Source organism: Pieris napi, chromosome 5 (genome assembly GCF_905475465.1).
Source record: "Pieris napi chromosome 5, ilPieNapi1.2, whole genome shotgun sequence".
Lineage (NCBI taxonomy): Eukaryota > Metazoa > Arthropoda > Insecta > Lepidoptera > Pieridae > Pieris > Pieris napi.
The window spans coordinates 5804916-5817039 of NC_062238.1; the positions used below are offsets into that span (position 1 = coordinate 5804916).

A 12124-nucleotide genomic window follows, 5' to 3' on the forward strand; every position below is an offset into this window, starting at 1 on the left:
GGATAAATATGTTTGGAATACATATGTTTTGCTACAGGATTATCGAATTAGCTATCAGATTATCCCTGATAGTACTTTCCAATTTGAATCAACAATGTTTGTTTAAGTTATACCGTATCAAATAAACACCTTTTGTGTATTAAACCTGTTCCTTGGTAAATTTTACAAGCCAAATAATATTGTTGAACGAAAAAGTGGTTTTCGAAATATAGCCGAATTAAACACACACAATGTTGAAATGAAAAGGATTATGAAGCTGGTAATGTTCCCTTTTAATTAAAAAGAGAAGACCGGAAGAAAAACAACATTATTTTTAATAAACTTTATTATTCACATTTAGATAATTTTCTGTACAACTTTACATACATAGTTTAAACAATAAAACAAAATGTATGGCTTTTACAAAAAAAATATACGATATACCAGTACAGATCTATTTTCATTATTTAGATTCTCGTTTAATTCTTTGTTTTTTGTATTAAAATACGTAACCAGTAATCAAATGTGCGCACGACTATGAAAGTGTATATCGCGTTTGTCACGCGACGTTATTCCCGATTTTGGGATGTTTATTTATTGTGGAAATATAATGTATGGAGATAAGTATTATAACTAATAAGGAAACACGATGTTACGTATTTTATTAGAATTGTGAATGTCAATGTGACAATCAGTAACGGATCCGGATGATCCCGATGATGAAAAGCCGCCCACGCGGCAAAGCAAACTCAGATTAGGGTAATAAACCGCCTTCATCGGGGAAGGCGAGGTCCCTTACTTGCTTTACTCACTTCAGTGAGATTCCATCCTGTCCTTCAGGCGATTGACCACCCTGTGACGGCCCAAACCAAGGTCCGAGTCGCGCAAGAGACGCTATGGCGCTAGTCGTGGGCGAAAGACCATTTTCGGCCGGGCTACGCTCAGAGAGATTCCATTCAAAACAAAAAACAAAAATTAGTCTGTCAGTAGTACGTAAATTTCAATTTATTTTCTCTATACCTGCGCCGGATATAGTTTGTAGTGCTTGTTAATATTATTAGAGCTATATTATTGCTATATATGCAAATTATTCCCTAAAGATTTATTTTACTCAAAGAATACTAGCTTTCATGAAAATTTCGCTTTAAAAAAATATGTTACATTCTTTTTTAGAAAAGAAGAACTATGAACAGAGTTTTCATATACGACTCGTAGCTGCCAATCTATGTTAGATTGGCATCTTATACAGAAACATAAAAATATATCTAATTGTTTTATTTAGGTTTTTTATTAAATATTTACAATTACTTTATTTGAAAGCTATAATGAATTCATTCACGTAGCCGTTCGAACTAAGCCACTGTCTAAATAGAAGATAGTTCTGTTTGGTTTTGCAATCGCTTGTCAAAACTTTCTCAACAGAGGGTTATATTTACCTTTACTACCTTATATTAATTAACTAATTTTATACTTAGTTAAGCTTTTTTGAAATTTTAGACGACAGCATTAAAATACACAATACCCGTAACTGTGATAACGAAATTAAATTCTTTCAAAAACATGCCATTATTTATTTTAACAATAAGATTCTAATACATCGCGTATTATGGTTATAAGTTATTGCTGTTAATATAATTCAAAAATGATTGATAAATTTTATTGAATTATTTTTTTAAAATTACCTAGTCTTGGCTTGGCTATAAACAATTCAAGTACTAAAAGCATTGCTCGTTAATTATAAGCATATCAAAATCAACATTTCCAATAAAAGCATCACGCATAACAAGGCTTTATGTTAACAATGAATGAAATATGAATGATAATTCCTTAATCCCCGGGGATCACTGCCTTTCATTTGTATAAACCAATTTTATCTTTAATTCTCAGAATATTATGACGTGTTATTTGATTAATATTTGCCTAATTTTCATTATTAATTACATAACTTGTTTCCAAACATGTGCCTGTTGTGTAAAGCAATTTCGTGTGTTTTAATTACACAGTTATTATCGTTACCTAATTTAAATTGTATTGAACTCAACGGTGGTGGAAAGTCTTATTAGAAATGCACTAATGGAAGATTCAAAATGAAAGAGTAAGGCTAATGTTGATATCGATTGACTCAGCTATAGTTTTTAATGTAAGATAACTGGTAGAAACTACAGAAATGAGTGGAATGCGTCGTCTCTATTCTGTTAAAATCATAGACAATAATGTCGGATAAGTTGCACAGCCAGCTTTTCGAATTGCCCCCAGGGCAAAACTGCCAAAACTAACTAAAAAAAAACAAACTGCAAAAAAATATATTATTTTTTTAAAATACGAAAAGGTGAATTGTAAAACGCTCGCATTATTTCTCATACGTCTGTTTTTAATTCCAGTTAAATAAATATAAATAATGTCTCGCATTCACAATACAACACATTCGAAAAGGGCACTAGTTATATAAAGCTAGCTATAGTCATTATAAGACCATAAAAGCTACTGTCAAGTTAAAAAATTAAAATTAGAAAAGTTTCGAGCTTAGAAACAAAACAGGAATTTTAAAAGATTATCAAACTTGTGAATATAAATCTTATACATGGCAAGTATTCTTCGAGTAAAATTAAGTTGGATTATAGCCAGCCCTGGGTTAACTTGAAGGAAAATGAGTGTAAAAAGGGAATTTTTAATGGAATTTTGGCTAGCGTGAACGGGTAAAATTATATTTTAATGTTGGCTAACGTCCTTGATTTGAAAATTATGTTGAGGTGTGTTCTACTTTCTGATTAATTTTCTTATATAATGTTTCCCTTAAATATTAACATATAACCTTTACATATATAGTTTATTAAATTAGTAGGTAGAAGTTTCCAGATTTTTAAATGGATTTAAATGATAGGAAAGTTTTATCAATTATCATAAAATAATGAGAGAATGTATTAAGGAAAAATAAATACGTTAATTAATAACAGTGTTATAATCCAATAAACCGTAGTAATTGTGACGTAAAAAAATATTTATATAATATTATAAGTATGATTTTAATTTTCATAAAATGTTTCAACAATTATAAATTTAGATCTGCACTGATACCATTTACGTAATGATTCACATTGTAAATAATAAGTAATAATTTGATCTTAAACAAAACAAGATTACAGTGAGCACAATACTTTTCTCGGCGGCTCTAACACAATTTGCATTAAGTCTAGTGTTCTTCTACTGGATTCCTCAATTTTTACGGATAATCAGTTAATGAAAGATGCTACTGATCGAGGCGCTTGATGTGAATGGTCTGAAGAGACTGTTGCCTAACGATATAGACAGCTTTCTATTTGAGTTTCTCCTCCTCCAAGCTCGTCAAACATTGCTGTACTTCTCTGGCGAGATTAATTACAAAAAATTCAAATGTTTTTTTACCCACGAAATAAGCGGGCAAAAAAGCGATAATTTGTTTATGGATGTAGCAGTTGACTGCTAATACCAACCATCAGTTATAGGTATATCCTATTGTTTTCGCTTAGTCTTATTATTTGGAGAATTAACATTTGGCACATTTATTTACAATAGATTTTATATTTTACCTTAACTATTTTATCAAATATTCGCCAAACAAATCTTTTAAAATTATTACATTACACATGAAGAAATAAGCCAAAATAATAATGACTGTACAAAATACATTTAACACACAAATTGTTTATTAAATTGCCTATTCGACGTTAACCCGAATTTCAATAACATTTAATTTTACTAAACAATAATTAGTCGTTGTTATACAACCAATATACTAATTTATGTACAATAGTGCGCGATCAAAGTAGAAAAATGTGCATTTATAATGCATAGAAAAGGCCTAGAAAGACTTATATTATACTAAAAATAATGACGTAATACAACATTTTATAGACCGGTTTATTTTATTCTCATTTCTTACTTTTGTAATTGTGGGATACGGCACGAAGTTTCACCAAATAAACATTAAGCAAATAAGTAAGAAAAATTATTATAATATCGTATAGTAAGTGGTTTAACAACAAAAGTAATTGACGATAGCAACAAAAAACTACGCCGCGAGAGTTGATATTAATTCGTTTGAGTCACAGTCATTTTACTAGCAAAGGCACTTCTCTTGTCACCAATAATAATATCGTCCATATACTTAAATAACAGTGAAGTTGATGCACGGTACTTCTTGATACAGCACCTGTAAAAATTCATAATATAAATAAACATAAAATAAATATATAATATAATCTGTAAATTTTAACAAAATTTTTTTTGAACGGCAAACGGGCAGGAGGCTCAGCTAATGTTAAGTGATATTTTTACTATGTGTTTTTTATTGGAGTACCTTTTCCGTCGTGCATTCGTAAATGATGAATAAGTTAATTTAATATACGATTCTAATTTATTTATAATACAAAAAAAATTATTACAATAATATATTATTGGTTCACAATGTTATGGCTATAGGTACAAAGTGCGACATTAGTAACCTGATGATATAATAGGGTTTTCAATACAGTTAGATTTTCAGAAGTCTTTGTACCATCACTATAATTTAGTGATAAATAACCTAATGTAGAAAAAAGGCGTGAAAGTAATATTCGATATCTAAAAATAGCTTAATAATTTTCTTTTATTTCCGTTACGAAAATCGTGCGAGGTCGTATACTAACGAAAATATATCATGAACATTCCCATTGCCCTATAATAATATTATCTCAGCCAAGTTTCCTTTACCTTTACTTTCGAAAACATGTCTCTTATATATATGTATGTAGTCAAAGACATAAAATAAACATAAACATATAAAAGAAACATCTATTTTACATCACACAAAAACGAATCTTGTAGCTAATCTGTTATTACTGTGTGTATACTGTATAGGTTTGCTAGTTTGTTTTAATTAGCTTACTTTGACCTGCATATTACCATCTGATACCTTTGTCTAGGTAAAATTCGCTTAAAAGCTGCCCTCATGTGCTTATTTACCTGTATTTTGTATAGAACAGGGGAACATCATCGCTGTATAGTGTATTGTCGGACTTTTAAGAATCAATACACTCTAAGGACCCTAAGTTGTAATTGAATTTCTGTTTGTACAATCTAAAGAAATAATATAACAATCTGAAACTGATCAATAAACAGAATGATATCCCTAATGACATATTGACATTTGACAATTGACTATTGACATATGACATTATGAAGTAAGAAAGTGACAGAAAGTACTAACTTATCCTCTAGCGAAAATCAATATTTCTTGAAATAGATACTTACTATTTTTACTTAACATATAAGAGGATATGTGAGGTCGACTGGCCACAAATAGCCGTACGGCCATGCTGCGTATGTGTGGGGGTCGGGTCGGCAACGTCGCACGACACTCAAGCGACAGAAAGCCACGATGTGTGGAGTAGTCATCTGGATACACGTGAAGTGTGCGCCACGAGGCCTGCAAACCATCCCCATCAGCTCCCGAAACGTGTGTATTTCCAGTTATTATGGGATCCTGTAAGAGCGATATTGCGTTATAATATACATTCTTTCAATGGAATTTCTACACGTACCATGTGTCTTCCACATAAAAAACCTTAATTTATATTTACGTTGCCTATTGATTATATCCAAAATACCAGTAATTGCTACGCTTAGTAGCTTTTATTTGGCACAAAGCACGTAAAAACGATATATTTAAAATGTATTTTGTACCAGAACAGCAGTTTCATTTCTATACTCTATGGACTCTATCTGGAAGTTGCACTGCAGTCTGCGGAAAGAGATTTGGTGTGGCGGTTATGCGAACTAGCATCTGGGCAGTATAATTCTTATTTGCTACTCATTCCATTAATTCACACAATTAAAAATGTTATTCTTTAAATTTCTTCACATCAAAATGATTACGGTCTAACTATAATAACGTAAAAGTGTGGACAACATTACAAAAATGTAGTTCTGCTACAACCTAAAATCCCACGACGATTCTCTTTCCGCACAGACTCTGAGGAAATGCCTATATAAAATCTGGTAGCAATTAAAAAAACTTACACATTAAGAATGGAAATAAGTTATGTAGGCCAAGAATTTCTTAGATATTTAGATAACTAGAGGTAGCGTGTGAGTATTTTGCAACACAGAGCATACCATCACGCACTTTACAAGCTGCGTTAGCATAGTAACATAAATTTAATTTACCGCGCCATATATCTTGCCGTGTATCATATTTTCTTGTCACAATCATATCATGCTAAACGTATTTATAAACTCGTTATTCAAATGTGAAACACTTTTGATACGACTTCTCTTCAAAAAAAGGCCGTAGCAATTATTAAAAGGCCGGCAACACACTCGCGAGCCCTCTGGCATTGAGAGTGACCATGGGCGGAGATATTACTAAACAAAAAATGCCAGTCAAACTTAAATTTCCGTTCACAAGTCAAACCATTTTTCTAATAGTTAAGGCCTGTTAAAATTTATTTAATATAACCTTTTCATATTCCACATATGTAGTCTAGGACTAAAATAAAAATATAGGTCAAATATATTTATTATATTGGCAGTGATCGTCGGATTTCAAAGAGGTACATCCTCTTTGAAGAAACGAGAGAATTTAAACAAACTTGTATTGTATCAAACGGAATAAAATAAAATTTATCTGAGTCTGTGATAACTAATTATTATAAATAAAACAATTTCTACGTAGGTTTAACGATATTGAAAGTTAATCTGATTGAACAATATTGTCTCGATATTGTTTACTTTTATCTTTATCGTTGTTGCAATACCATTAACGTTATATGGACATTCACGAATGTTACGACGCTCGAAATGACACTAATAACGAAATGGCAGTTCTATAGTATACATGTGTAAATCATAGTTACATATTGTCATATTATATGTATTTTTATTTTTTGCTCACAACTTTATTTCTATAGAAATACTAGCTGACCGGGCAAACGTCGTTTTGCCATGTATATCATTTATAATAAAAAAAATAGGGGTTGATTGTAGAGGAGTGAAAATTAGGGGTTGTATGTATTTTTAATGCTGTATCATAAAAAGTAAAGAATAATTTTTTTATCTAAAAATAAAAAATAAAAATTCGGAGTGGACGGACTACCCTTAACATTTAGGGGGATAAAAAATAGATGTTGTCCGATTCTCAGTTATACCCAATATGCACACAAAATTTCATGAGAATCGGTCGGGCCGTTTCGGAGGAGTTTAACCACAAACACCGCGACACGATTTTATATATTAGATAACCCATATTGGAGGTTAGTATATTTCAAGCGAGACTTTTTTTGATATCCTAGGTAGAAATGCATTTGCGCATTTCCCTGCCCCCGAAAGTAGTAGGGTATGCTGATACTACCAGAATCTCTGCGTTTGGTGGGCAATATACACTAAGACCACCTCGAGCAGTTCCTACAAGGCCGTGTAGCTCCGGGGTCGGTTTTGGATTCGGGGCTCAGCGGCATTACTACTCAGGCGAGACCTATTTCGTATTTTAATATGTGTTTTCGCGTTAATTGTATCAAAATCGATTCTTAATGGGGTAGCTATGCGATAGACATAGAAGTTACGTGTCAAATTGTAAACCTTAACGTTCGGGTTGGAGTTCGAAATATTATTCTACTATACCATTATTAGTTTATATCATACTAGTGGACCCGACAGACGTTGTCCTGCATGATATTTCAAGCGATTAGTAAAGCAAAGTATGAAAGTAACGACTGCAGCGCCATCTGGCGGGCTGATTTGTGAATCTAAACCATTCCCAGATCCCCTTGAACACACACAAAAAATTTCATCAAAATCGGTCCAGTCGTTTGAGAGAAGTTCAGTGACATACACACTCACAGAAGAATTATATATATAAAGATAGTCATCGTAACATTAAGTCACGGAGTCGAATAGAATATTTTATTTACTTTGATCTTTATTTGTCATGTCATAAATATACAAAGAGGTTACGAAGACTTCAGACTTACATTTATTTAGCCGCATATTGGAACAGAAAAAACTCAATCATACAGATAAGAAAATATTACTCTTTATAATTGCCCACAAATCACTCAGTGTTTGAGTGATTACTCTCAATCGAAGCATATCCGGTCCATTAGACCCGGAAGTCCGGTTCATTGGAACTATTGTCCGTGTATGCGCTTAATGGAATACCGTACTTTGGTGAGAAGCTATAAGAATTCCTACAAGCCGTAGGAGGCGTAATTTAAGCTGGAGACAAATGGGAAATCTTGAATGTTAACATAGATTGCTTTGTGTATTTGTTTGTTGCGTTTTCTGTTCATTCCAGTGCACCGATTGTAAGCAATATATTAAGAGATCTTTATTGAGACTGATTATTTACACAGGAGATATAACAGTTCACTTTTTATTCCTTATCACTTACACGGGTACCCACTGAAGCGGCTGTAGTATTACGTACTCATCCGCGGCAAACACCGTAAATTTCCTGACTAAGGACTATTGAAATGATTTCTTTCACAATTTCCGCCCGGGGATTTACAACACAAAATCGATCTCGGGTTCAATTTCTAGACCAAATAAGAAAGTTATAGAACTAGATAGAGTCTTAACAAAGAATATAGGCTTTATTTCCGTGTTCTACTCACACAAATTGGTAAATATATATTATATCAATTATTGGGCCTCTATTAAAATTTACTTTAAAAACCTTAAATTACTAAGTTTTCATTTGGCAATGTTTAGTTTTGTGTAGCGTAAAACTGAACTGAACTTTGAATTCAATTTTATTTACTTCAAAATATGAAATCAGTGGTACATAAATTTGTCAAATCTCGTAAAAACTAACTATGCATTTTAATAATTCTAGAATTATATTGTTTCAGTTATATTAATTTAATTATAATAATTGTTGTATTCACAAGTGCTCTAATAATCAATTACCTAATTCACAGGTTAAACGAGCTACCGGATGCCAATTAATTAAATTATTCGGAATTTCTGTTTGCTAATATCGATTTCTACAATACATATTATATCAAAATGGTTATACTTCGACACGATTAGCTTCCAACGCTAAACCAATTTTAATTACTAATACTAGAGTTGTTATAATCATTCTGAGTCTTTCTTACAATACTTTAGAATATGGATGAGTAGCGAACCCATAAATATCTTGTTTATTGTTTAAACTATGACCCAAAGCATTTAATTTTCTAAAAAATGGCTTAGCTTATGTATAATAGCTAGTAGAAATTTATCCAAGCTTCGTGGTCGCTTAAAAGGTAATTTCTAAAAATTGTTTATTTATTCCCAATAATCATTTATGTAATTATTCAGTTTAAAATACAAAAAACATATCGTCATTAATCTATAATCCGATAGCTTCAATAAATTGCATTGCAGTATATTCCTGCTATAACTATGTAGTTATTGTTTTCTCTAACTTAGCTTGTCAACAAACAATAAAATTTTTAAATTGTATCAATCTGTCAGTACATTACTTTATTATTCTGATTGTTAAAATACTTTAGGCGTAAGGAAATTAATATATTATATATAAGACATAATAATATAATTTATACATAAATGATTTATAAAAACTTTTCATGAATGAAACATACAAAATCTATAAATCAAAGTTCCGTCGCAAATAGAAACTGAAATGGATATGATAAAATTCTATAAAACACTTTATATACTAGCGAGAATTAATTAATCTGAGTTACTTTGTCACTTAAGTAATCCAATGATGATTTGAGATAATTTATTAAAGGTTTGAAAATGAAGGCTGCCGTTATGATTGTTTTAGGAGCTTTAATTTCCTTTATTGGGCCGAACCCTTTTCATTATTAAAACATTATTTCCATAAGTTAACAGCTATCAAGACTTTTTAGATGATTGAGTATTTTAATTTTTTGAATAGTTATCAGTTTATTAAACGAAGTTAATTTTTGATTTGATAAAATTAATGAGAAGTGTATAGTAATATAATTGTGATCTTAGCTACATTAAGTGATTTTAATTATAAAACGAAATCCAATAACTATATTTAACGTAGCGGAATCGATAGTCCGTGATTACAGCCGTTGTTTAATTTTTTTATAAAAGCAAATAACATCAATAAATTATACGATTTTTCAATTTGTCTTGACGAATCGCGCTACTTATAAAGAAGTAGATGTCTATACTTTAAAATCACAAAACTTTATTTTGTGGCCATATAAGTACAATCAAAGTATAGTTATTGTTCCGAGCTAAGACAGTCTAAAAATATACTATATTGTATTCTATCACAATTTCTTTTTATACAAGTTTATCGTATGTACATTAACTATATTTTATTATATTATGTAAACTATGGTATAACCATAACATGACTTTAGTAAGGAAGGTTGAGGCAACAAAAGTTAATTTTGCTTCACATTTTGCTATAATACCGGATATTAATAACCGCACTGTCAGCCATTTTAATTTCCTTAATACGTCAAAATAAGAAAAATGTTTCAGGAAAATTGTAAAGCATTAAGGAAAAATGAAATTTGATGATAGTGTTCTGAAAAAAAAAATGGTGACGTAACTTGCCAAGTGGGCTGACATAACATATTTCTGCGTCTCTATCATTGGTTTTTTTAAAGTAAAATTATATTTAGTGCTGTCCAACATTTATTACTGTCAGACATATAATGCCATTGGTAGGCTGCTAAACGAATTTTCTACTAAGTAACGTTTATAACTGCATTTTAAATTATCATATTTCTGTATAAAAATGAAAGCATCTAAAATATCAATTATAAAAACGTTTGTAGTAATAGGCTAGATGGTTGAGATACTCTAACATGAGGTAGTGACCTGTCCTGTATCCGTCAGAACCTCGGCTAAAAATTAATGGAAAATTATTTACACTTAAGTTTACACTTGCTCGTCCTATGATAGAAAACATTGCAAGTAAACTAGCACGTCGGACTCAAAAGTCGACCAAATGTGTCAGGCACAAGGCGTTGTCTTCATGCCTTAAGAAAATTAATGTGCTTGCCCTACTGACGTGTTAAGAGACATATACATACAAATGGTAAGACCTATGTTACGTTAATATATTTTATTTTGGTTAAGCTCGTTCATATAACTTTGAACCGAGGTCGTTCACCTCATTGAATATTTTATGTACTACGTATGAAACTACCTGCATGATATGTGCTGACATAAAAACGTAGCTTTCTTTGAAGAATTGTATTTTCTTCGTGAAAAGTTATTTTGACATTAAAATCCTCTATTTTCTTTATGAAATAAGTACGATGCTAATTTATAATTCCTTAAATGTTTTCGTTAAATATACAAAGGAATTGTGGGCGTTTTTATACATTATGTGATATAATTTAAACCTGTTTTTTCTTCATTTTATTTAGAGTTTTTATTATAACAGTATATATATTATAATTTTATTATTCATTAATTTTAAGGCTTATGAGGACGTAGGTTTTTTTAGACAACAGGTGGCAAACGGACAGGACACCGCCAAATGGCCCGAAAGTACATAGCTGGTTCTTTTCTTTTCTAAATAGATTAACTATAGTTACATTTGCATACGAAGAAGCCTTTTCTCTTTGCATGTCAATCACGTGTTAAACTAAAAATACTCACATACTCTTAATATCAATAGTAATAAAACTACTGCGGTTTCTAATACTAATGATATAAACCTCCAGGACTTTGTTTTAATATACAATAATTCTTTTTTTATATATATATATATATATATATTTTCACTTCTCTAGAAACGAAAATTTTCTTGGGAAGTGATAAAATATTCTAAATTAACAATATAATTATGATATTAATAAACTCCGACACAATTTATGTACGCGTAGGAAGTCAACAGCCGCGAAAGTTTGTAATTATCACACTAATCAAACGCTGTATGGTGTTCTGTATATTGGCGAGATGCGTGATAGTACGAGTCCTATAAGGCGCACCATATCGGACCACTTCGCAATTTCGTTATTCATAAGACACGGCCTTACTATGAACACCGTGGCAATAGAGAAAACTAAATGCATAAACTGAACAGAGTTGCTTGTTTAATAATTCTCAAAACACGCATCATCTCTCCAAGATATAAGTTATTGTAATTCAACTTTCAACGCTCACGTCTCGACAACGGATAAAT

At 31.1% G+C, this 12124-nt stretch overlaps 1 protein-coding gene across 1 annotated transcript in view; it reads right to left on the reverse strand.

Moving 5' to 3' along the window:
• Positions 1 to 2475: 2475 nt before the first annotated feature.
• Positions 2476 to 12124, reverse strand: part of LOC125049945 — a 35465-nt gene continuing 25816 nt past the window's right edge. The window contains exons 4-5 of the mRNA XM_047649489.1: positions 5248 to 5479; positions 2476 to 4168 (exon numbers count right to left, since the gene is read on the reverse strand). Of these exons, the coding sequence (XP_047505445.1) occupies positions 4068 to 4168; positions 5248 to 5479 (333 nt within the window). The 3' untranslated portion in view covers positions 2476 to 4067. The remainder of the gene's footprint in view (positions 4169 to 5247; positions 5480 to 12124) is intronic.